This window comes from Callithrix jacchus, chromosome X (genome assembly GCF_049354715.1).
Source record: "Callithrix jacchus isolate 240 chromosome X, calJac240_pri, whole genome shotgun sequence".
In the NCBI taxonomy this organism is placed as follows: Eukaryota; Metazoa; Chordata; class Mammalia; order Primates; family Cebidae; genus Callithrix; species Callithrix jacchus.
In genome coordinates, this window is record NC_133524.1 from 151,451,736 (window position 1) to 151,479,240 (window position 27,505).

Consider the following 27,505-nt stretch of genomic DNA (forward strand, 5'->3'; position numbering starts at 1 on the left):
GGGATGGGTTTAGATCAAAGGAGAGTAGTAGTTATCATTATTATTGCTAAAGAATGGGAGAAAGGATTGGTGAGGGGTACAAGAAAATAAGAACATTTCATGGCAAAAATAGAGGCACTTCCTGTCAGCTGAATTCTATTTTGTCGGTGAAGAAACAGGCAATGTTGCCTACTGAAACTAAGCAGGAGAGACGGGGCAAGCGTGGCTCTTCATTTATGCCGCCTACTCACTGCTGGTAGAATCTTTTCTTTCTTTCTTTCTTTCTTTTTTAAGACGGAGTTTCTCTCTTGTTACCCAGGCTAGAGTGCAATGGCGCGATCTCGGATCACCGCAACCACCGCCTCTTGGGTTCAGGCAATTCTCCTGCCTCAGCCTTCTGAGTAGCTGGGATTACCGGCACGAGCCACCGTGCCCAGCTAATTTTTTGTATTTTTAGTACAGACGGGGTTTCACCATGTTGACCAGGATGGTCTCGATCTCTTGACCTCGTGATCCACCCGCCTCGGCCTCCCAAAGTGCTGGGATTACAGGTAGAATCTTTAGCCTGCATTCTCTCATTTGCGTGGATCCCTATACGGCGTTTGACGTTGTTTACGGCCAGAGCTGTCCCCGGAACGTGGCCAGTCGGAACTACTACTCCCGGAATGCACTACGGCTCCTGGGAAGTGCGGGGGGGGCGGGGCTGGGAACTTAGCAGGCCTAGCCCTGTTGCCTGCTGCCATTGGAGGAGCGCTCCCATTCCCAAGAGGCCACGCGTAGGCGGGGCGCTTCACGCGGAAGTTAGCGGCGTCGGGTCCCAGCCTCCTCTGGGAGCGGGCAGTTGGCGACCCTGCGCTGACCCGCGCCCCTAGGTCCCGAGCCCGCGCGCCCTCAGAAGGTGCCCGGACAGGTAAATGGAGTGGGGCGCGCTCTGTGGGAGGCGGAAACACAACTGCGGAGGGAGAGGGAAGGTGTCGACGGAAAGGTGCTGGGGTGGAGCGGGTAGGCAGTGTAAGGGTGACTTGGGCTTCTCTGGTGTACACAGTACCGGTTGTCGGGCAGGTCCGGTTTCGGCGAGGTGCGTCTTTTGCCGCTGGAAAGGCCTCGAGTTAAAAAGAGTGTCAGAATGCGTCACTTAAGCTGTCATTACAGGAGGGAAAAAATGTTAATTTTCTCTCAGTTTGCATTCTACAAGACTTTTCTGTACCATTTAAATCGCTTGAGATCGACCGAGTCTTCTAAAAACTCTCTGCGTCCTTATTCGATGACGTCACTTTCCGCTTCACCTACTTCTGGCTGTTTATGCTCCTTCGTGGGTTCCTGGCCCCTTATTCACCCTTCCTCCACTGCTCATTATTGACAGTCCACTTCTTCCTCTGTTTGGCTAGGAACTGTATCTCCGCCTAGACCTGTTTCCTCATCTTCAGACCTGTTTGGTGTTTTTATTAACCGCCAATGTTTATCAAATTCTGACCACGTGCTAGCGTCTTTGGTAAACGCTTTACATCTCCCACTCCCATAACTCTCACAATCAGCTGTCTTCATTCGGCCTCATTTATTGCTTTCAACTACCTGTATCTCCATTCTCCCTCCCTTGATCCCAGAGATACAGCCATGTTAGGGATATTAATTACCTTTGAATACTTGTGGCTGAGAGCAGATCCATTCGTATGTTTAACAAATATTTATTGAGTGGCTGATCTGTGCTTGACACTCTTTTTTTTTTTTTTTTGAGACGGAGTTTCGCTCTTGTTACCCAGGCTGGAGTGCAATGGCGTGATCTCGGCTCACCGCAACCTCCACCTCCTGGGTTCAGGAAATTCTCCTGCCTCAGCCTCCTGAGTAGCTGGGATTACAGGCACACGCCACCATGCCCAGCTAATTTTTTGTATTTTTAGTAGAGACGGGGTTTCACCATGTTGACCAGGATGGTCTCGATCTCTTGACCTCGTGATCCACCCGCCTCGGCCTCCCAAAGTGCTGGGATTTTACAGGCATGAGCCACCACGCCTGGCCGACTCTCTTTTTAAGTGCAGGGGATACAGCTGTAAACAAGACTTAGGTTGCTACACTCAGGAACTTACATGTTTGTGTCTAGAGGGGAAAACAGAAATAGGATTATGTTATATATTGCCTAATGTGAAATAAAACAGGTGGTTGACTTGAAAGGGTGGGATCCTATCCTAAGAAAGTCAGAGAGATTGGATTGGGTCTCAGAGCATCATCCAGAAAGAATAGTTGTAATACTAACAGGAATAATCTTGATCTATAACCTGACTTCATAAACACCTCTCCTTTTCCCCTTTCTAAGCAGTGTTTATTCTTCATTTTTTCTATCTCCTCCAAGCTTATTGCATCCGAATTCTTGGTTTATCTGTAGTTACTTTATTCTTTCTAACTCCCAGATGGAAGAGTTGGGGATTGGATTACTGTTAGCTCAACTGCTTTATCTTACTTCAAAAGGTGATTTGGTTGTGAAAATATTATTCTTACTAGGTCTTTCTGAATATAAAGTTATCTATCATTTATAGTGTATTTAAAACCAAAGTATGCTCAATGTTCACTTACTTATTCAACAAATACTTGAGGGCATGCGCGGTGGCTCAACCCTGTAATCCCAGCACTTTGGGAGGCCGAGGCGGGTGGATCACAAGGTCAAGAGATCGAGACCATCCTGGTCAACATGGTGAAACCCCGTCTCTACTAAAAATACAAAAAATTAGCTGGGTGTAATCCCAGCTACTCGGGAGGCTGAGGCAGGAGAATTGCCTGAACCCAGGAAGCGGAGGTTGCGGTGAGCCGAGATCGCACCATTGCACTCCAGCCTGGATAAGAGCAAAACTCCGTCTCAGAAAAGAAAAAAAATACTTGAGGGAAGGTTAACTGCTAGGCACCGTGCTGAGCACTGGGAAAGTAGGGTAAAATAGACACTTTGGCCTCTCTTCCACGGAGAAATAATCCTAACAGTATAGTGAGGAAATTCCTAAGGCATAAGCTGATACCTACATTCCTGTTATTCACCCAAGGTGAGATCATCACAAAGCATTAAGAAATTTCCTGAGTGGTTGTGGACAGTCTTAGATTATTCACTTATTACACTTTATCACATTTATTTATATCTGTCTTCCTCATTGTACCATGGCTCCCTCAAGTATAGGAGTCCCTTCTTCATCAACTTTATACCTCCAGTGTCTACTTTGACTAGCATATAGCAAGCCCTCAGTACATATGTGTTGAACTGAAATAGAAAAACTCCATATCTGATCAAATTTAAATGACATGATTTATACAAGACCTTCTCTATGTAAGGCCATCAGCTGTATTCCTCAATCTTGTCATTCACCAAAGGTGGACCATTCCATCTCATCAGGCTAGTTTATGTACCTTCTTTACCTTGTTCTCACCTCTATGCCTTCTCTTGTTTCATCCGTTCCTCCTAAAATGATCTCCCATCTCTTCCCGAGCACCTTGTCTACCGCCTTACTTTAGTGGGCCAGTTAATTTAATGGTCTGCTCATGATACAAGAATGGAGGCCGGGCACGGTGGCTCACGCCTGTAATCCCAGCACTTTGGGAGGCCGAGGTGGGTGGATCACGAGGTCAAGAGATCGAGACCATCCTGGTCAACATGGTGAAACCCCGTCTCTACTAAAAAAAAACAAAAAATTAGCTGGGCATGGTGGCGCGTGCCTGTAATCCCAGCTACTCAGAAGGCTGAGGCAGGAGAATTGCCTGAACCCAGGAGGCGGAGGTTGCGGTGAGCCGAGATCGCGCCATTGCACTCCAGCCTGGTTAACAAGAGCGAGACTCCGTCTCAAAAAAAAAAAAAAAAATGTAATTGAAAATGCGGTCACAGTGGAGTAGAGTGGACCCTTGATCCAGTATGACTGGGGTCCATATAAAGGAAGGGAAGAGACACAGAGAGAATGCTATATAAAGACACAGAACACCGTGTAACTACAGAGGTAAAGATGGAAGTGCTGCACCTCCAAGCCAAGAAATGCCAAGGATTGCCAGCAAACTATCAGAAGCTAGAAAGAGATAACGGAAGATCCTCCCCTACAGGTTGCAGAGGGAACATGGCCCTGCCAGCACCTCGATTTTGGACTTTTAGCCCTCAGAACTGGGAGGCGATACATTTTGTTGTTTTAAGCCACCAAGTTTTTGGTACTTTATTACAGCAGTTACAAGAAACGAATACAGGATTCTTAGCGGTAATGAAGTAAAACTGGGATGATGGCTGTGGGACCAAGTGAGGAATGAATAGGAGAACAAAAAGGAACAGTGTTGATTCAGGGCTTTCCTTTATATTGCATTCTCTTTTTCTTCCTTTCTCTGGTTTAGCTTTCCATTCTTTTTCTTCTTGAGTCTTATCTTTATATAGCACTTAACGGTTTATGAGACATTTGCATACTGCTAATAATTAGCAGAGCCAGGTTTTCCAACTTCAAGTGCAGTGTTCACTGTGCTGCAGTTGTTTTGTTATCCCAGTACTCATCAAGATGTTATGGATTCTATTACAAGACACAATGGGGGCAGGTAAGACTTCATAGGTAGCATCTTTTTTTTTATTATTGCATTTTAGGTTTTGGGGTACATGTGCAGAACATGCGAGATAGTTGCATAGGTACACACGTGGCACTGTGTTTTGCTGCCTTCCTCCCCTTCACCCACATTTGGCATTTCTCCCCAGGCTATCCCTCCCCAGCTCCCCACCCCGCTTTCCCTCCCCTATTCCCCCCGGTAGACCCAAGTGTGTATTGCATTTTAGGTTTTGGGTACATGTGCAGAACATGCAAGATAGTTGCATAGGTACACACATGGCCGTGTGTTTTGCTGCCTTCCTCCCCTTGACCCACATTTGGCATTTCTCCCCAGGCTATCCCTCCCCAGCTCCCCCGCCCCGCTGTCCCTCCCCTATTCCCCCCAACAGACCCCAGTGTATAGTACTCCCTTCCCTGTGTCCATGTGTTCTCATTTTTCATCACCCGCCTATGAGTGAGAATATGCGGTATTTCATTTTCTGTTCTTGTGTCAGTTTGCTGAGAATGATGTTCTCCAGATTCATCCATGTCCCTACAAAGGACACGAACTCATCCTTGTTGATTGCTGCATAATATTCCATGGTGTATATGTGCCACATTTTCCCCGTCCAGTCTACCATCGATGGGCATTTGGGTTGGTTCCAGGTCTTTGCTATTGTAAACAGTGCTGCAATGAACATTCGTGTGCATGTGTCCTTATAGTAGAACGATTTATAGTCCTTTGAATATATACCCAGTAATGGGATTGCTGGGTCAAACGGAATTTCTATTTCTAAGTCCTTGAGGAATCGCCACACTGTCTTCCACAATGGTTGTACTAATTTACACTTCCACCAGCAGTGTAGAAGTGTTCCTATTTCTCCACATCCTCTCCAGCATCTGTTGTCTCCAGATTTTTTAATGATCGCCATTCTAACTGGCGTGAGATGGTATCTCAATGTGGTTTTGATTTGCATCTCTATGATGACCAGTGATGATGAGCATTTTTTCATATGATTGTTGGCCTCATATATGTCTTCTTTTCTAAAGTGTCTTTTTATATCCTTTGCCCATTTTTGAATGGGCTTGTTTATTTTTTTCCTGTAAATCTGTTTGAGTCATAGGTAGGATTTTTAGCAGTATAGGAGAGAGGAAGGAATTCGTATTAGTGACATCTGGAAGGAAAGTAAAGTTTCTGTTGCTTTGTACCCACTGTTTAACAGTCATTTTTAAGTTGGGGACTGCTTTTATTGAACAAAACACTATTTGCCTATAACTTATATCCATCGTTCCTAGTTATATTTAGAGTAATTTGCTCCCTGTTCAAGGTAACTGTATTTTATATAAACTTGAAAGCTGTTGTCACGTTCCCTCTAAGTCATCTCTTCTTCATGTTACATATCTCTAGTTCCTCCATCCAGTTGTCAGATGACACAATCTCCATGTCTCTCACCCATATTGTCTCCCTTTTGTCCCAGAATATTCTAAATATTCTACCCAGAATTGAATTCAGTATTTCGCATGTGTTCTCACCAGCACAGAGTATAATGTTACTAGTACTTAAACTGGTATGACACCCTATTTCTTAATGTTCTTTGAGATTATGTAAGCCTTTTTAAGCAATATCTTGTACTGTTGGTTCATAATGAACTTATAGTTCACTAAAACACTAGATCTTTTTTTTTTTTTTTTTTTGAGATGGAGTTTCGCTCTTGTTACCCAGGCTGGAGTGCAATGGCGTGATCTCGGCTCACTGCAACCTCCGCCTCCTGGGTTCAGGCAATTCTCCTGTCTCCGCCTCCTGAGTAGCTGGGACTACAGGCATGTGCCACCATGTCCAGCTAATTTTTTGTATTTTTAGTAGAGACGGAGTTTCACCATGTTGTCCAGGATGGTCTCGATCTCTTGACCTCATGATCCACCTGTCTCGGCCTCCCAAAGTGCTGGGATTACAGGCTTGAGCCACTGCGCCCAGCCTTGTATTAATTGTTGCCAAGTTAGTTTTCTTCTTGAACCTGCACTGGGACTGAGGCTGCTACATTTTCATCTCTCTATTTCAGGGAACATATGATTTCTTATCTCTGTTTCTCTTTGTGTTTGTTCCTCTCTACTGTATGTCTCTTTGATCCCAAGCAATGATCTCCTTCCTTGTTATAAAACGTCATTGGTTGTTTTACAGTCTTATTTTCTTTCTTTCCTTTCAACTTCTGGGCCACCACACTTTTGGGTTTCCCATTTGGTCCTCCTCAGTCTTTGTCTTCCTTTCCCTCAGTTGTTGGTGGTGCTTTGGGTTTTATCTGTGGCACTATTCTTTTTTTTTTTTTCTGTATGCAATATATATCTTCAGCAAATAAATCATGTTTAAAATGGCAGATCTAACTAAGCTCATCTGGAAATAAAAGGACACAGAATCAGTCCCGGAGGAGAGTCAACATTTAGAGGTCAGGTAGAGGAGGAAGAGTCAGCAAGAAGACTGAAAGAGCAACCAAAGATGTAGGAGCATTTCAAGGAGGGTTGGTCAGCAGTGTTGACTGTTCCTGAGAGTCAAGTAAGGTAAGAATAGAGAAGCAACCACTGTATTTTGCAACATAGAGGCTGTTGGTGACCTTAGGAAGCATGGTTTTTTGGAGTGTTAAGGGCTAAAGCCAGATTATAGTAAGTAGAAGAGTTAAAAGGAGGCAGAGGAGCAGAGATAATGTGTAATAATGCTTTGAAGAAACAGAATGGGACCAGCACTTTGGGAGGCCAAGGCAGGTGGATCTCTGGAGCCCAGGAGTTCAATACCAGCCTGGGTGACATGGTGAAACCCTGGCTTTACAAAAATAGCCAAGCATGGTGGCACACACCTATAGTCTAGATAGTCCAGAGGCTGAGGTAGGAGGATCACTTGAGCCAGAGAAATGGAGGCTGCTGTAAGCTGAGATCACACCACTGCACTCTAGCCTGGAGCTTGGGCAACAGAGCAAGACCTTGTCTCAAAAAAAAAAAACGAGAGAGAGAACAGTAAGATCCTTCATTAGGAAGGCTTTAGTATCAAGGGAAATAAGGTATAAGACAGCAATTTGGAAACTCTAACTTGCTACGTATGTGTAAGGAGAATTCTAGAAAGATGATCAAGATCACAACCCTGGGGAACAACTTTGTTTAGACAGTAGGAATGTGTGCTGTCATGCCATGCTGGTATTCCAATAAGGAATCTGCACATTGCCTGATCTCAAGCAGTTTATAATTTGCTATTGTGTTTCATACCGCCTAGGTTTAAATTGCAGCTCCACACTTACTAGCTCTGTAATTTGGGGGAAATTTATAAGTCATCTCAGTTTTCTCATCTATAGCAGAAGTATCATAATAGAATACAATCTCATTGAGTTGTTAGGTTTAAATGGACTAATAGTTATAAAGTAATTAAAATGGTACCTAGGGCAGGGTGCGGTGGCTCAAGCCTGTACTCCCAGCACTTTGGGAGGCCGAGGTGGGTGGATCACGAGGTCAAGAGATCGAGACCATCCTGGTCAACATGGTGAAACCCTGTCTCTACTAAAAATACACAAAAAAATTAGCTGGGCATGGTGGTGCGTGCCTGTAATCCCAGCTACTCGGGAGGCTGAGGCAGGAGAATTGCCTGAACCCAGGAGGTGGAGGCTGCAGTGAGCCGAGATCGCGCCATTGCACTCCAGCCTGGGTAACAAGAGCGAAACTCCGTCTCAAAAAAAAAAAAAGGTACCTAGCACATAGTAAACAATAAATATAGGCTATTTTTGTTAATAGTTATCTTTGTGAATCTAGAGTCTTAACTTCTGTTGAACTATTTCTCTAGAATAAATTTTTGGGATGGAATTACTACATTAAAGAATGAAGATATCTTTGTGTCCCTTTGCTGTCTATGGTCATTGCTTTTCAAAAGGGTGATATCTGTTTGTGCTGTAATAATTTGTAAATGCAGTCTATCAATGGTTGTGTGTGTGTGTGTGTGTGTGTGTGTGTGTGTGTGTGTTTTGTATGCCTCTTTGTATGCTTACAAGCATGGCTTAGGTTGTAAGTTTGTATAAAACTTTGACCTTCTTGTTAAGCCTGCTTTTAAGTTGGTTGTTAACGTTTCATGTTACAGTACCTTGTTAGATACTATCTCCAGGTATCTACATTGATAAATTACATTAAGTTACTTTTGAAAGATGATGTCAAATAAATATTCTAAATCTGTGTCTTTTTCCCTTTGATAGACTGAAGCCATGGCCATTCTTTTTGCTGTTGTGGCCAGGGGGACCACTATCCTTGCCAAACATGCTTGGTGTGGAGGAAACTTCCTGGAGGTGACAGAGCAGATTCTGGCTAAGATACCTTCTGAAAATAACAAACTAACATACTCACATGGCAAGTGAGTTCTGTTCTGGATGTGGTATGGGATGAAACAAGGGAATTCTGTTACTGTAATCAGAATGGTAGAAAAGTAGAAAAAACAAGCTTCTATGTACATAATTTGAATAAGCTAACAGAATAGTAACCTTCACCAGCTTAGAAAATAGTTGATTTTATTACTTATAAATGTACCTTGTAATTATTTTATTCTGTTATTGAAGCGTTATTATTTTATTTTGAAGAAAGATATGGAAATGTTAAATGTGAAAATGACTTTGCTCTAGAGCTCTATGATACGTGAAATGATTCCGATAAGATAGATAATGTTGCTTTGTTTATTCTTTCAGTAAATATTTACTGAGCACTTAGCTATTGCCAGGTACTTTGCTTGGTGCTGGGGATATAAGAAATGTAATATTTGCCCTCATAAAGGTTATAGCTTAATGAAGGTAGACAGTCAAATCCACGATGTTGAGGGTGGGAGGGTGGGAGGGTGGGAAGTAGTACATAGGAGGATGGTATTCCAAGTAGAAGGAACAACATGAGATCATAGGGTGGACATATTTAGGGAACTGCAGACTGTTCTCTCTGACTGGTGTCCAGGATGGTGAAAATAAAGCTAGAGAGATGGGTAGAAGAAAAGTCGTGTAGGACCTTGTAGGCCATTTTTTTTTTTTTATTACAGGCACATGCCACCACGTCCAGCTAATTTTTTGTATTTTTAGTTGAGACGGGGTTTCACCATGTTGACCAGGTTGGTCTCGATCTCTTGACCTCGTGATCTACCTGCCTCGGCCTCCCAGAGTGCTGGGATTACAGGCGTGAGCCACCGCGCCCGGCTGTTTGTTTGTATTTTATTTACACACACACACACACACACAGTCTTACTTTGTCACCCAGGCTGAAGTGCAGTGGTGTGACTCAGCTCACTGCCACCTCCATCTCCCAGGTTCAGGTGATTCTCGTGCCTTAGCCTCCTGAATAGCTGGGATTACAGGTGTGCACCACCATGCCAAGCTAATTTTTGTTTTTTTAGTAGAGACAGGGTTTCACCATGTTGGCCAGGCTGGTGTCTCGAGCTCCTGACCTCAGGTGATCTGCGTGCCTTGGCCTCCCAAAATGTTGGGATTACAGGTGTGAGCCACCGCTCCTGGCCCACAGTTAGGTTTTGCTTTAGAAAGATCATGCTGGTGGTTTATTAGAGAGGGCATAGATGGGAAATCTTAGTAATTAGTTTTAAAAAGTGCCTCCACCTTAGCCAGGTGTGGTGGCAGGCACCTGTATTCCCAGCTACTTGAGAGGTTGAGGTAGAAGAATCATTTGAACCCAGGAGGTGTAGGTTGCAGTGAGCCTTGACCGTGCCATTGCCCTCCAGCCTGGGTGACGCAGCAAGACTCTACCTCAAAAAAAAAAAAAAAAGTGCCTCAACCTTACCCATTGACGCTTAAAAATCTTTTGTTACTTATCCCAGCCTTACTTCCTTAGTTCTCATCATAGAAGGAGGTCCTTATTACTTTATCTGACTAACCCTTTATACAGTTTAAGATCCACTCTAAGCTACTGTGAGAGAGACCCAAGATACAGTATTAATTTTAATTAGATAGTCCAGAGATGGTTGGGATGTTGGAGTGACTGCCGTTTCCAATTCTCTAATTCCCAGAGCAATTAGCATTTTCCGTCCCTGGCCAAGGCAGCTCCTTTGGTGCTTCTTATATCCCAGTGCTTGTCCAGTAATTTTAAAGGCAGGGCCCAGAAGTGGCCTGATAATTTTTATTGTTGAGAAGTTTCCACTTACATCTTACTGTTCTCTATGCAGTCATTTAGTCAACCTAGCTAGAAGGGAGGCCAGGAATTGTCATCTCTGGCTATGTAGTCGTGGGCTCAACTAAAACTCTGTTACTCTGGAGGAAGTTATAGGATATCAGGGGATGAGTTGCAGTCTCCAGTGTACTCTTCTGGCCACCCAGATGTCTCAGTGAACCTTTCTACCCAAACATAGAATATGCCTCTTCTCTCAGGAGGTAGCTCCAAAGGCCTATCTAGTCACTGTGTTTGGCTCCAAGTCCAGCATGTCTAGGTGGTACACAGTTCTCTCCATCAGGCCCTGGTGTGGCTCCCATGGTACACTGACCATAAACTAAAAGGCAAGTCGTATGTTTTTCCCTGCTATCCCAGCCTAACCTGGTAGACAATGGTGAGATAAGGCTCAAGCCTGTAATCTCAGCACTTTGGGAGGGCGAGGTGGGTGGATCACGAGGTCAAGAGATTGAGACCATCCTGGTCAACATGGTGAAACCCCGTCTCGACTAAAAAAAACAAAAAATTAGCTGGGCATGGTGGTGCGTGCCTGTAATCCCAGCTACTCAGGAGTCTGAGGCAAGAGAATTGCCTGAACCCAAGAGGCAGAGGTTGCGGTGAGCCGAGATCGCGCCATTGCACTCCAGCCTGGTTAACAAGAGCGAAACTCTGTCTCAAAAAAAAGAAGGAAAAGGATCATCACATTGAGAGTTACAGATTCCCATTAGGAAAAGGAAAAAATGAGAAACATGTAGAAGTCATTGCTTTCAAGTAGTGATCAAATAATTATTGCCTCACACTACTTCAAAGCCCCCCTGTTCTGACTGGGGAGTGGTAATGATTCTGCTTTCTTGGAGGAACTCCCTCACCTTGTTTCCCTGACTCCTGGCTTTGCTCTCCAGGTAGTTCTTCCTTTTTGGCCATATCCAAAATAGGAGTTAGAGAGTATATCGTCTTTGGGAATTGTACACATTTTGTAGTCCTCTTCCTGCCAGCGTAGGTTTGTAGACCTAGAGGTTAGAGGTTAAATAATCCCAGCCTTTTATGATTTGGGCTTTACGCTTTCTCTAAAAATATATTAGACTTGTAATCTGTGTGTTTCTAGGCAGTTCCTGGGAAAATGTCCAGGGAAAGCACGTGCGTGCAGTTTTTTTAGAAGCAAGACTGGGAAATAGGGCATATATCTTCCACTCATCTATTACGAGCCAGAATTTAGTCACAGCCATATCTAGCTTTAAGGGAGACTACAATATGTAATCCAATTAAAATGCAGTTATAGCAGAAGGAGATGTGTCCTTACCTAGTGCCTCCCTCTATCTTCTGGAATGAGACTCCATCAACAAGATGCTTTTTTCTTCTTTTTAACCTTCTGCCTTGGTTTGCTTCCCTTATAATAATTTTTTATCCCAGTAAAAAATACCTTCTTACTGTATACCAAAATAATTAATTCCATTTTATTGTATATTAAACACTTTTTCCCCTTGAAATCTGTTCTTCATCTTGCTATTTTAATAGCATCACTGGCCACTTGATTGGCTAAGCCTAAAACTTCAGAATCATACTTCTTCACCAAATTTTTGCCATTCTCGTGCAAGAAGTGTTTCAATTCAGTTCCTCTCCTCTACCCCAACTTTTACGGTGTTAGTTCAGGCCTTCATTACTTCTCATTTCTTATAGCACCCTCCTAACTGTTCTTCCTGCTTTTAGTCACTCCCACCTTAAGTCTGTATTTCACATCCCTGTGATGATACTTACTTGCCTAAAATCCACTGCTTTTAGAATAAAGCAAACTCGGCCGGGTGCGGTGGCTCAAGCCTGTAATCCCAGCACTTTTGGAGGCCGAGGCGGGTGGATCACAAGGTCAAGAGATCAAGACCAACCCGGTCAACATGGTGAAACCCCGTCTCTACTAAAAATACAAAAAATTAGCTGGGCATGGTGGTGCGTGCCTATAGGTCTCAGCTACTCCTCAGGAGGCTGAGGTAGGAGAATTGCCTGAACCCAGGAGGAGGTTGCGGTGAGCCGAGATCGCACCATTGCACTCCAGCCTGGGTAACAAGAGCGAAACTCCGTCTCAAAAAAAAATAAATAAATAAATAAAGGAAACTCATACGTCACCATTTTGTACATTCCTGACCTTTCTGTTTTTATCTCTATAAGACTCTGCAATTCTCTCATCTGTGTTATTTCGAGCTTTTGGTATATATTTTTCATGCTTTTCTTATCTTCTAGGAATGCTGTTCTCTTCCTAAGCCTCCTTGTAAACTTTTGCTCACTTTACAGGCCCCAAACAAAATACTTTATTAATTTGTACTTTAATGCCTCTAAAAGGGCAATTTTGATTATGTTCCTTCCTTTAACAGATATTCTCTGCCCTCAGGGTAAAATTTCTTTTTTTTTGAGACGGAGTTTTGCTCTTGTTGCCCAGGCTGGAGTGCAATGGCACGATATCGGCTCACCGCAACCTCCGCCTCCTGGGTTCAGGCAATTCTCCTGCCTCAGCCTCCCGAGTAGCTGGGATTACAGGCACGCACCACCATGCCCAGCTAATTTTTTGTATTTTTAGTAGAGATGGGGTTTCACCATGTTGACCAGGATGGTCTCGATCGCTTGACCTCATGATCCACCTGCCTCGGCCTCCCAAAGTGTTGGGATTACAGGCTTGAGCCACTGCGCCCAGCGTCAGGGTAAAATTTCTTAACGAGACTTGGAAGATTCTTCAAGATCTGCCACTTTTTTCCTCTCTGGCCTCATCTTTCACTATTTTACTCCTCAGTTTTGCTTTCCAGCCGTACTTGGCCATTTGCAGTTCAATGCTAGGTTTTTTCTCTCTTCTTAGCCATTACGTAGCTGTTACCTTTTACCGGAATGTATTTATCTACCTAATTTTTTTTAAAAATCTCACGTTGTGCTCCTGACGTTTCCTTTTCCAGAAACTCCTGAACACTAAGACTGGGTCAGGCACCCCAATCCGACACTCTTTTTATGTGTCTACATAGCGTCTAGTTTATTCATATTGTAACACTTATCACATTGTATTATTATTATTTTTTTTTTTTGAGATGGAGTTTCACTCTTGTTGCCCAAGCTGGAGTGCAATGGCACGATCTCAGCTCACCGCAACCTCTACCACCCTGGTTCAAGTGATTCTCCTGCCTCAGCCTCCCAAGTAGCTGGGATGACAGCAAGCATCACCATACCTGGCTAATGTTTGTATTTTTAGTGGAGCTGGGGTTTCACCATGTTGGCCAGGCTGGTCTCGAACTCCTGACTCAGGTGATCTGCCTGCCTTGGCCTTCCCAAAGTGCTGAGATAAAGGTGTGAGCCACCATGCCTGGCCTCTCTCTCTATTATAATTGAAATGATTGTTTGTCTCTGTCTCCTGACTGTAGGCTTCTTGATGGCATGGATCATACCTTGTTACCTTTTGTGGCGTGTGCACTGAGTGACTCACAAGTCTGGTTTAGGAGAAACAAATTTTATGAGGAAAGTGATGACTTTCATTTTGGGCATGTCATGTTTAAGCTATCTGTGGTATGTCCAGTTGGATATGTCTAGTAGACAGTAGCGTAGGTAGTCCTGGAGCTCAGGATTTAGATCAGATCGAGATTTGGGAGTTATTAGCATAATTGTGATAGCCGAAAACAAACAACAAAACATAAGAGTGGATGCTGCCCTCCAGGGAGTAAGTGTGAAAAAAAGCAGCAGGCTAAGGAAGCTTGAAAACATTAGTGTAGAGGGAAGGAGACTATGATGTAAACCAGGTGTATTAGCCTACTTGGGCTGCTGTAACAAAATACCATCGACTGAGTGGCTTAAACAACAGATACCTTGTTTCTCACAGTTCTGGAGACTGGGTGAGGTGCCAGCTGATTCAGTTCCTGATAAGGGCCTTCTTCCTGGCTGGCAGATGGCCACCTTCTTGCTGTGTCCTCAGGTGGTAAAAAGAGAGTGATCTCTTTCTTCTTCTTCTTCTTCTTCTTCTTTTTTTTTTTTTGAGACGGAGTTTCCCTTTTCACTCAGGCTGGAGTGCAATGGCGTGATCTCATCTCACCGCAACCTCCGCCTCCTGGGTTCAGGCAATTCTCCTGCCTCAGCCTCCTGAGTAGCTGGGATTACAGGCATGCACCACCTAATGCCCAGCTAATTTTTTGTATTTTTAGTAGAGACGGGGTTTCACCATGTTGGCCAGGATGGTCTCGATCTCTTGACCTCGTGATCTACCTGCCTCAGCCTCCCAGACTGCTGGGATTATAGGCGTGAGCCACCGCACCCGGCTTCTTCTTGTTTTTTAAAGCCACTGATCTCATCATGAGGGCCCCACCCTCATGACCTAATTTAACCTTAAGTGTCTCCAAAAGGCCTTATCTCCAAATATAGTCACACTATAACATACAAATTTTGAAAGAACACAGCAGTCTATAGCACCAGGCAAACATGATGTCAAGAAATCTAGTGAAAACACTTTCCAAAAGGAAGTGGTCAACACCATCCTATGTTTCAGAGTGAGCCACTGGATATGGCAATGTAGAGGTCATTGGCGGAAATGGTGCAAATAGTTTTAGAATATTAGAGGAAAAGATTTTGCCTGAGTTCCTGTATCTCCTTGTAATTCATGTCCGACCTCTATGAGAACATTAATATAATTCAACAGGTACCCCTATCTATCCATCCACTTGCCCAAGGTACAGATCTGGGAGGCAAAATTGAGTCAACCTGTCTCATGCCAGTCACCAAGTTCTATAAACGCTACCTCCTATCTCTCTTCTCTGTTCCTTTTTCTGTATTACCCATTCTACTTTAGTTTATTTCCCTCCTCATTTCTTACCCAGTAGGTTTACTGCAGTAGTCTCCAGTCTAGTCCTCCTCTGAGTCAGTGTTCCACACTCTAGCCAATGTGTCCTTTTTATTTTTTATTTTTTTATTGCATTTTAGGTTTGGGGGTACATGTGCAGAACAAGCAAGATATTTGCATAGGTACACACATGGCAGTGTTTTGCTGCCTTCCTCCCCTTCACCCACAATTGACATTTCTCCCCAGGCTATCCCTCCCCAGCTCCCCCCGCTGCTGTCCCTTCCCTATTCCCCGCAATAGACCCCAGTGTGTAGTACCCGCTTCCCTGTGTCCATGTGTTCTCATTTTTCATCACCCGCCTATGAGTGAGAATATGCGGTATTTCATTTTCTGTTCTTGTGTCAGTTTGCTGAGAATGATGTTCTCCAGATTCATCCATGTCCCTACAAAGGACACTAACTCATCATTTTTGATTGCTGCATAATATTCCATGGTGTATAATGTGTCCTTTTTAAAGTGCAAATCTGATCACAGCCTCCCCTGGCTGAAACCTTTAGATACTTGTTCGTTATTCTTAGGATAATGCACAGTGTGGTTTATAAAGTCTTGTACGACCTGATTTTTGCTTACTTCTCCAGCCTCATCTGTCCAGATAATTTACTTTTTCTTCACATTCCATACTCTAGTCACGTGAACCAATTTTACTTTCCTAAATCTGTTTCGTACTCTTTCATCTCTACGCCCTTGTGCTTGCTGCTCCTCTCTGGGAAAAGTCTTTGCTTACTTTTTTTTTTTTTTTGAAACAGGTTCTCACATTGTTACCCAGGCTGGAGTGCAGTGAGACAATCTCGGCTTACTACAGCCTCGACCTCCTGGGTTCAAACGATCCTCCTGCCTCAGCCTCCCAAGTAGTTGGGTCTGTAGGTGTGCGCCACCACACCTGGCTGATTTTTGTATTTTTGTAGAGACGGGGTTTTGCCATGTTGCCCAGGCTGGTCTTGAACTCCTGAGCTCAAGCAATCTGCCTGCCTCAGCCTCCCAAAGTGTTAGGATTACAGGTATGAGCCACTACGCCTGGCCTTTCACTCACTCTTTACCTTGCCATCTGTTACTCAGATGTCAAGGAACAAATCAGATGTCACTTGTTCCAGGAAATCTTTCTAGTTACCCTTTGGCAAATCTTCATTTTGTGCCTCATCTATTAATAGGTCCCCAGAGTACCATGTACTCTGCTTTTTTAACTTTCCTGCCATACTGTTTGCTATCCTGCACTGTAATTCCTTGCACTATGATCCCTGTGAAGACTTGGACTTAGTGGTTTTGCTTTTTTGTATACTGAGCATCCAGCACAGTAAAATGTTGAGAATTTGGTAGAAAAGATGTTTGCTTTAAGAACTTAGGAAAAAACAAAGAAAACCATATGGCCTGTTGGGGGGTTAATCTTAATTACATGCTCCTCCTAAGATGTCATCTCTTGTTCATGCCTTAAAAGTCCAATTATGCTTTTGCAGCTATTGTTCTAATGGGTAATACACATGCTGATGTGCTATGAAGCCAGAATAGAGATCTTCTTTTTATTTCTTATTTACTCCTGTCACTTTGACTTGAAAGAAACAGGTATATTGGGAAGGGGCAGAGGGAGAATAGACTGTATCCACAAATAATATGGCAACATTGGCAGTACTGAACTTGCTTATACATAGATAGAAGATAGAAGTAAAAGTGATGTTGCTTATAACCACAGTAAGTTTTATATCTTTTATTCTGCAGTTATTTGTTTCATTACATCTGCCAAGACAGGATTGTATATCTTTGTATCACTGATGATGTAAGTAACTTGAAGACATATTGCTATTTAACTATGTGTACTGTTAATATAGTCAGTTCTTAATGATCTATACCAGGGGTCCCCAACCCCCAGGCTGCAGGCTGGTACAGGTCTGTAGCCTGTTAGGAACCAGGCCACACAGCAGGAGGTAAGCGGCCTATGAGCAAGCATTACCACCTGAGCTCTGTCTCCTGTCAGATCAGCAACAGCATTAGATGCTCATAAGAGTGCGAACCCTGTTGTGAACTGTGCGTCCGAGGGATCTAGGCTGCACACTCTTTATGAGAATCTAACTGATGCCTGATGATCTGAGGTGGAACAGTTTGATCCTAAAACCATTCCCCCTCCTCTAGTCCATGGAAAAATTGTCTTCTACAAAACTGGTCCCTGGTGCCAGAAAGGTTGGGGACTGCTGATCTGTACCTATGGTGGGTAAAGGTGATGCAAACCTTACGTAGCTGGAATTTTTTAACTTTTGCATTTGTCATATAGAGCAGCAAATGATGAGAAAACTTGATGCTGAGGTATGTGCAAATCAGCTCAATTTTGGTAAAGTTTTAGCTTCTTCCAATTTGTACATTTATCCTATTGTGTAGTGAGAATTGGTGTTCATAATTACAATTATTTGATATCAAAACCTGTCAAAAATTGTTTACCTGGAATATTTAATTGGACAATGTCATTACTCCTATCAATAGTTAATGATTTATTTAATGTATATGAACTTTGGAAAAACAAAATTACAACACGTTATGATCAGCTATATAAACCCGTAGTTTACATTGGTTGGGTTTGACTATTTGTCGACTCTCAGCCCAAAATTCTCAGTAACTTAATGATGTCATTCAGCTCCTTTCTCTTCTCTGCTTTCCTCAGTGTCTCCTTCTTCCCAGATAGGTTGCCATTATGGTTACACAGAGCTACATACTTATTTATTCAAGTCCAAAGAAGAGTGACTGTATCTTCTTGAGTCTCTTACTGTAGGAATGAGGAAGCTTTTCCCAGCTGCATGCCCTCCCCTCCCCCTGCCCTCAAAGTGAACTTCCTTTCATGTCTTATTGGCTGCATGTTCATTTCTAAAGTGCCTACTGACAAGAGCCATGAAATTGGCATTGTTGCCGTAAATCAGGGTTCCTAATCTCTATTGTATCACAGACTCATCACTTGTGGGACACTCCCAGAATGTTACTGGTTTCTTTTTTTTTTTTAATTTTCCTTTTCCAGAATGGTTTTATATGTATAAAACACATGTGATTCTAACAAAACCAATTATGTTGAAATATGTATGATATTCAAAATATTTTTAAAACTTGATGTAGTCATGTATATGCTTCTTTATGAACTCACTAATAAGATCTAGTCATGGGTCTAATAACTAATAATTGATGTGTTGGGTGTAAACAGTACTTTGAGATACCTATAACTGATGGTATATGGAAAAATATTTCTGTTGGTGACAGTTACAGTTGCTATTTAATATTGCTCTAGTTATGAATCTACTACCTATATTCACAATTGAAATATAAGTTAATGATTGATAAAAATAATGATGTGGGCCAGGCGCGGTGGCTCACGCCTGTAATCCCAGCACTTTGGGAGGCCGAGGCGGGTGAATCACGAGGTCAAGAGATCAACATGGTGAAACCCCATCTCTACTAAAAATACAAAAAATTAGCTGGGCAAGGTGGCGCGTGCCTGTAATCCCAGCTACTCGGGAGGCTGAGGCAGGAGAATTGCCTGAACCCGGGAGGCGGAGGTTGCGGTGAGCCGAGATCGTGCCATTGCACTCCAGCCTGGGTAACAAGAGCGAAACTCCATCTCAAAATAAATAAATAATGATGTGATTTTTTTTTTCTATCCAAGTACAAAGGCCCCTTGAATTTGGACCATTGACCCCAGTTTAAGAACCCTTGGCTTAGACTAAGCATCTTGGATGAAAGGGAAATGAATGTCAACCAGAGATCATCACAGTGATTTTTATCTTTGCTTCAGAGTATTTTCTAAAAGTAGGAAAAAATCCAGCTACATATGAAATGACTGATGTGAAAGAGCTTGGAGTAGATGAAAAATATTATGAAATCTGGGATAGATTTGAGCCTCACATATCTCGAGCTATAATGGGTATACACATACACATACTTAAATAAACATATAGACATTCATTTTTTTTCCTCTCAGGTATTCTTCTAGAGAACACACATACTTTTTGACTGGCTGGGATTAGACATGAGTATGTTACTTGATCTTTTCAAATGTACCACCACTACTGAAAAACTTCCACTGGAAGTTAATGTCAGTCGTATTATCTGTGTGTATGTGAAAGACTGTATGATTATTATGGGTTTTTTTAAACATATTCTTGTGTTGGACCTTCTAATAGATCCTATGAAATACATGGAAGAAGTAAAACCCAATTCCTGACATTAAGAAGTTGATAACGTAGGTATCATTATCTTCTGTTGTCAGTGACTTAATACATCTGGACTGACTCTCAGTTTTTTCATTTACTAGTTGTTGGACATTTGGGCAAGTTAGTTACTTTTTCAGAGCCATTCTTCTTATCTTTAAGGTAGGATCAGTGGTAGTTCCTCCTCATAGAATCATTGCTCAGTAAATGTTATCTGTTTTTATTGTTGTTCTTCATCACTTACATCATCTTTGTTTATTGTCTAAAGGTGAATTCTTCCTTGATCTCTTTTCAGGATTTTGAACGTTCCCGAGCCTTTAATTTTCTGAATGAGATAAAGAAGAGGTTCCAGACTACTTATGGTTCAAGAGCACAGACAGCACTTCCATATGCCATGAATAGTGAGTTCTCAAGTGTCTTGGCTGCACAGCTGGTAAGATCTTTCTCAGGATAAGGTATTTTGATTCATTTCAAACAGAGTTTCGCTCTTGTTACCCAGGCTGGAGTGCAATGGCGTGATCTCGGCTCACCACAACCTCCATCTCCTGGGTTCAGGCAGTTCTCCTGCCTCAGCCTCCCGAGTAGCTGGGATTACAGGCACGTGCCACCGTGCCCAGCTAATTTTTTGTATCTTTAGTAGAGACAGGGTTTCACCATGTTGACCAGGATGGTCTTGATCTCTTGACCTCGTGATCCACCCGCCTCGGCCTCCCAAAGTGCTGGGATTACGTCATTTCTCATTACTTTCAAACACTATGAATCTAGAGGCCCCTGACCTGCAATGTAGTTTTCTGATCGTGTTATTGTAAGTCAACATAATAAAACTTCTCTGATTAAAAAAAATGTAAAGGGGCCATTTTAAGGTAGAAAACAGTGATATTCCCTGTATTCTCTATTAATAGTGGTCAGAGTATCTCATGAGTAGAAGAGCATTAAAGATCATCTAGCTCAGCTTACCTATCTAATGCTTAAATGTGTTCAACATGCCAAATGATCTTTTAACCTATCTACCCTTCTGTGAGGCAGATTTAATTTTCCAACAACCCAAATTAATAATTTGAAACTTTCTTCACCTGTATGAATTCCTAATTGTCAGCTCAGTGAGGTTTTACATGTGTATATACCTGTGAAATACCACTATACTCAAGACAGCATTTTCATCACCCTAAAAATTCCCTCAAGAAGCCCTTAACAGTTGGTCCCCTCCCCAACACTCTGCCCCAGGCAACCACTAATCTGTTTTCTTTCACTATAAATTAGTTGTGTCTTTTATAGAACTTTCTGTCAATAGAATCATATAGTATATACTTTTTTGTGTCTTGTTTCACTCAGTGTAAGTCTTTGTGTGGACATATGTTCTTATTTCTCTTTGATAAATACCTAGGAATGGAATTGCTAGGTCATATGGTAGGTAATGTGTAATTTTTTAAAAAATCATATTTTTTTCCCAAAGTGGTTGTACCATTTTATATTCTCACCAGTAGTTTCAGTGTCTCTGCATCCTTGCCAACACTTGTTGTGGTCTGTTTAAGTTTTTCCATTCCAGTCGATGCATAATGGTATCTCATTGTGGTTGTAATTTATATTTTCATGATGTCAAACCCCTTTCAAAATGCTTTCCTTTTATCCATGAAACTGTTTGCATATAAAGACCTAAGCTCTAGCTATTATTTTGTTGTGAGTTAAAAAAAAAAAAGATGTATTGTGATTGAATGCTTTAACTTCTCCTGTGTTTTTAATATTCTGAGTATTACATTTCTAAATTTTATACACACACACACACACACACACACACACAGTTCTGGCAATAAATTTCCTTTAAACTGGTTATTTATGAACCTTTATTATTCAAGCAGTTGGTTTGTTTCATACTCCCCACAGAGAAATACTCATCTGTGTAAAACTGTACAAAAATACCAGTGCTTAGTCAAAAGTAAATAGGGTCAGCTAGAAACAAAACGTTCAAATGAATCAATTTGTCATTAGCTCCAGATCTATGTGGTCCTCTGAACGAATCTCTGCCTTTTCCTTCAGCTGTAAATTGAGATAATAATAGCATCGTTTCATAGAGTTTTGGTGTGGATTAAATAATATCCCCTGTCTGAAACACGTAACACAATGAAGTGACTGCAACATTGTGTGTTAAGCACCCTGTAATTGTTAAGTATGGGTAATAATTTCAAAACATGTATTTTCAGTGTCTCTCTTAGATTCTAGATCCTGTGATAAGCCAATAAAAATAGTTTATATGCTGTGATCCTAGCAGATACAAGAACAGTTACTAAGAAGCTGGGCCAGCCCCTACCTCGTCATACTCAAGAAGTGGGGAACAATTTTGCAGCATTCTTCCCCCCACCGCCTCAACTATAGTCTTCTTTTTCTCCTTTCTTCCTTGTCTGAGCACAGATTATATATCCCCCCACAACGTCTGCCCCACAAGTCACATATATATTTGATATAATATGTAGTTTTAATTTATTTAAAATAAGGTAATTTTTTAGACTATATATTTAAGGTTTATATGGAAGCAGTTTTTATGCTGCCCATATTTTTTCTAGGTATTATAATATTTTTCCAGGGAAGTCACATATATCTTTTATATCAATAGAGACATAATTTTATAGCATTCCATGGTGTAAATTGTCATTCCTCTTATTTTTGTTTTCCTATTGTAATTAATGTCTGGATACCATAAGTTAAAATCTATTTTCTTATAGAAGCATCACTCCGAGAATAAGGGCCTAGACAAAGTGATGGAGACTCAAGCCCAAGTGGATGAACTAAAAGGAATTATGGTCAGAAACATAGGTATGTTTCATGGCATAATGTCACGCATGTGGGTAAAAATGATAACAGATTACTTGACTGAGGTCAGATTATTCTGGAGAAGCCGAGATAGCACTTCCTTATTCTTACCATTGGAAGTTAATTGTCAGCTGAGACTGTCAGCTGTCTGCTTGTGCAAATGGTTTCTTCTTAGTATTTGCAACTGTTCTTCATTCTAAATTTATTATTTGCTTAGCAACACTAATTTCTAAGAACCTTATGATAGTCCAGCAGTTTAGAGTAATTTGGTCAGTTTTGGCTGGAGATACCCCAGATAGCTGATACTATCATTAGACAGTTAAAATACAACTTTTTGACCTTCTTAGAAAGTTTGTGGTTCTTGATTAAAAGAAACAATTGGACCAAAAAACTGTTGTATACTTCCAAAAAAGTAAACTATGTTATAATTTCTATCTAATGGCCCAGATTCATTTTATGAGGAGCCTGTTTAGCACATTATAAAATAATCCAGAAAAATGCTTCAAGTGTATTTTCAATTGGTTTATGCAGTGGTATTTAGATTTAGGATTCTGCTAGTTTTTTAAATTTTATTTTCTATTTTATTTATTTATTTATTTATTTATTTATTTATTTATTTTTTGAGACAGAGTTTTGCTCTTGTTACCTAGGCTGGATTACAATGGCGCAATCTCGGCTCACCGCAACCTCCGCTTCCTGGGTTCAAGCAATTCTCCTGCCTCAGCCTCCTGAGTAGCTGGGATTACAGGCACGCGCCACCATGCCCAGCTAATTTTTTTTATATTTTTAGTAGAGACGGGGTTTCACCATGTTGACCAGGATGGTCTCCATCTCTTGACCTCGTGATCCACCCGCCTTGGCCTCCCAAAGTGCTGGGATTACAGGCTTGAGCCACCGCGCCTGGCCTAATTTATTTATTTTAAAAATATATGTAGAGAAAGATGGGGTTTCAATATGTTGCCTAGGCTGGTCTTGAAATCTGGCCTCAAGCCATCCTCCTGCCTTGGACTCCCAAAGTGCAGGGATTATAGACGTGATTATAGCACCTACCCAATGCTAGTTTTCAAAAAGCCCTGGTTCTCACAGTGTGGTCCCTGGACTAGCAACATCATCACCAACTGTGAACCTCTTAGACATGCAAATTTTTGGCCTACTCCAGATTTGCTGAGTCAGGAACTAGGGGGTGGGACCCACCAATCTATTTTCACAAGCTCTCCAGAGGATTCCAATGCATACTCAAGTTTGAAAATAACTCTTTTAAATGTATCTTCTAAAGGCAAAACTTTTACAAAATCGAATGAAAATGATTACATAATTGCTTTATAAGATGTTTAATTGAGACATTGTTAAATTTCACAAATGTCAATGTATGATCTTGAATTTACTGTTTGAAGTACTTTTACATTTATTCCTAGAACAGTTTCAAATCATGAAAAGACCTCTTAAAATACTCTTGATCTCACCATCCTAAAGATTATTTTCCATTTTCTTTCCTTTAAATTTGTATCCACATGTATACATACGTAGTTCTAATCATAGTTCATATTCAGTTTTGTAGAGGCAATCTGGTACAGTGACCAAGATTTGGACTTCTCTTTGCCTGAATTCGAGTCTCAATTTCCTTTCCCACCTGCAGTTAGCCCTTAAGCATCCTCTAACCCAAGTGTTATTTTCTAGTCTGCAATAAGGAGATGATAACAGAACTTAAGGTTACCAGTATAAAAGAGGTAATATATGTGAAGACTTTGTACATACTACAGAGTTCCTGGCACATAGTAAGAGCCAAATAATTGTTAGCTAATATTAGTCCACCTTACGCTTGTGCAGTATTTTACTGAGTTAATGTATCACAAGTTACCTAACCATGTCTGAATTTTGGACTCATAGGTTCTGTAGCGCAGTGTTACTCAGAGTGCTGTTTTGCAACTAGATAAGGAACTTGCTGAAGAATGTCAATCAGTGTTGTGCTTCCTTCATTGAGACCCTCTTGCTATGAAAATAATGTCAACTGGACTGAACAGTATGCTTATAGACTTAATCAGTTGCAAACACTCTTAAGTAGGACTGATTTGGAAGTTTGTGCTACAGTAACGATAGTGTTTTGTTTTTGTGCCTATTATGTTTTCCTTATTTTCTTGAGATTAATGATTAGAAATGGGATTAATAATAAAAATGTGGAAACTACAGATGGGTACATGGTTTCATTTAGGGATGATAAAAATACTCTAAAATGGATTACACCAATGGTTGTACATTTCTATGAATATAGTAAAAACCATTGACTGTGTACTTTAAATGGGTAAATTGTAGGATATGTGAATTACCTTTCAATTAAGCTGTTAAAAAAAAGAGGTTCAATTTGTTTTTTTCTTCAGTTGTTTTTGCTTTGGATATCATTTCTAAGAAACCATCGCCTGAGCCAAGATCATGAAGATTTACTCCTGTATTTTCTTCTAAGACTAGTTTTAGGTCTTACATTTCTATGATCTATTCTGAGTTAACGTTTATGGGTGGGATAAAGAAGAGATCCACCTTAATTCTCTTGAATATATATATATATACATATATACAGTTGTTCCAGAACCATTTGCTGAAAAGGTTTTCTTTCCCTGTTGAATGATCTTAGCATTCTTTTCAAAAATTGATTATCAATGGATGTATGGCTTTATTTCTGGACCTTTAGTTCTGTTCAGTTTTATCTTTATGGCAGTACCACACTGTCATGATTATTATAGCTTTGTAGTAGGTTTTAAAATCAGGAAATATTAGTCTTCTGACTTTATTCTTTTTCAAAATTGCTTTGACTATTCTGGGTGCCTTTCATTTTCATGAACTTTAGAGTGAGCCTGTCAATTTCTGCAAAAAAGCTGTCTGGGATTTTGATAGGGATTTTGTTAAATCTGTAGATCAATTAGGGGAGCCATTTTAACAATATTAAACTTCTGATCCCTGAATATGGACTTTCTTTCTATTCCTTTAGGTTTTCTTTAATTTTTTCCAACAATGTTTTGTAGTTTTCAATGTGTAAGTCTTACATGACAAAGACTCTGTTTCACCAAATTTTAGACAAGCTCCTCTGAGCACTCTGTTAAACTAGGTCTCATCCTTGGGCTCTGTTCTTGGCCTGCCTAAGGAAGTGTTAGCAAAGAATCCTGCTAATACCTCACCCTTTATATCTGATCAAGTTCCTCATCCCTTATATTTGATATATAACTCTGGCCAGCTTTTACCAGGAATCCTGTTAGGCCAGTTTAGAGAGAATCCTCTTGCCCTTGATGTCTCCTCTTATTTTCTATCCTCTGACGTCCTCACTCTGTTCATTGGCCACAAATCCCCACTGGTCTTGGTTGTATTAGGAGTTGCGTTCAATCTCTCTCCTCCATTGTGATAGCCTTGACCCCTATTGCAGTAATCTCAAAATCTGCCTTACCATTTTTTAACAAGTGCCAGAATGATTTTTCTTTAACAGTATCTCTTCTAACATCCTTCTTGCCTTGTTCCTAAGTATTTTTTATGGTATTGTAAATGGAATTTTTTCTTTCATTTTTGGATTGTTCAGTACTAGCATACAGAAATTTTATTGGTTTTTGTAAATTGGTCTTGTATCATACAACCTTATTTATCTCATGTATTCGTTCTAATAGCTTTTTTTGAACATTAATGACTAACTTTTATTTAGTATCCTGGCACATATTTTTTTTCTTATTGCATTTTAGGTTTTGGGGTACATGTGCAGAACATGCAAGGTAGTTGCATAGGTACACACATGGTAGTGTGTTTTGCTGCCTTCCTCCCCTTCACCCACATTTGGCATTTCTCCCCAGGTTATCCCTCCCCAGCTCCCCCGCCCTGCTGTCCCTCCCCTATTCCTCCCAATAGACCCCAGTGTGTATTACTCCCTTCCCTCTAATAGCTTTTTAATAGTTTCCTTAGGATTTGCTATATATAGGATCATGCTACTTGGAAGCAGAGATAGATAAAATTCTTCCTTTTCAATCTGGATACTTTTCATTTCTTTCTATTGCTTAATGCCCTAGCTAGAGCCTCCAGTGTAATGTTGAATAGAAGTGGTAAGAATGGACATCATTGTCTTATTTCTGCTCTTAGGGAGATCTTGAAGACTCACAATTAAGTATGAGGTTAGCTGTGGTTTTTTCATAGATGTCCTTTATCAGGTTGAGGAAGTTTCTTTTTCTCATTTGTTGAGTGGTTTTATCATTAAACAGTATTGGATTTTGTCAAATTTTTTTACATCTATTGAAGTGATGGTTTTTGTTCTTTATTAACATGATGTATTATAATAATTGATTTTCACATATTAACCCACTGTGTTTCTGAAATCCCACTACATCATGGTATATAGTCCTTTTTGCATATTGTTGGATTCATCCTGCTATGATTCTGTTGAGGATTTGTTAAATGTCTGTATTCATAAGAGGTGTTGGTCTGTCATTTTCTTGTGATGTCTTTGTTTGGTTTTGATACCAGGGTAATATTGGGCTCACAGAATGAGTTAAGAAGTGTTCCCCTTTTCTTCTATTTTGGGAACAGTTTGTGAAAGTTTTGTATTAATTCTTCTTGAAATGTTTGGTAGAATTCACCTTTGAAGCCACCCCAGCTTGGGCTTAAATTTATGCGAAGTTTTTTTGTTTTTTGTTTTTTGTTTTGAGATGGGGGTCTCACTGCCACCCAGGCTGGAGTGCAGTGACATGATTCTGTCTCATTCCTCTTTCATTCCTTTGGTGGGAGGGTCACCTGCAGCCTCTACCTCCTGGGCTCAGGTGATCTTCCCACTTTGGCCTCCTGAGTAGCTGGCACTGCAGGCATGTGCCACCACGCCCAGCTAAGTTTTGTTTTGTTTTGTTGTGTGTGTGTGTGTGTGTGTGTGTGTGTGTGTGTGTGTGTGTGTAGAGACAAGGTCTTACCATGTTGCCCAGGCTAGTCTCAAACTCCTGGGCTCAAGCAATCCACTTGCCTTGGCCTACCAAAGTGCTAGGATTACAGGTGTGAGCCGC

General features: G+C 41.2%; 1 protein-coding gene across 6 annotated transcripts in view; it reads left to right on the top strand.

The window, feature by feature from the left end:
* The first annotated feature begins 766 nt into the window (after positions 1-766).
* Positions 767-27,505, top strand: part of VAMP7 (vesicle associated membrane protein 7) — a 63,709-nt gene continuing 36,970 nt past the window's right edge. For 2 of the 6 annotated variants that reach the window (XM_054251593.2, XM_035288117.3), the window contains exons 1-5: positions 767-889; positions 8,723-8,877; positions 17,221-17,278; positions 19,981-20,118; positions 22,403-22,493. In XM_054251593.2, coding sequence (XP_054107568.1) covers positions 8,732-8,877; positions 17,221-17,278; positions 19,981-20,118; positions 22,403-22,493 — 433 coding nt within the window. In that variant the 5' untranslated portion in view covers positions 767-889; positions 8,723-8,731. The remainder of the gene's footprint in view (positions 890-8,722; positions 8,878-17,220; positions 17,279-19,980; positions 20,119-22,402; positions 22,494-27,505) is intronic. The other 4 variants (XM_054251594.2, XM_035288118.3, XM_054251595.2 and 1 more) reach the window with 2 other exon arrangements.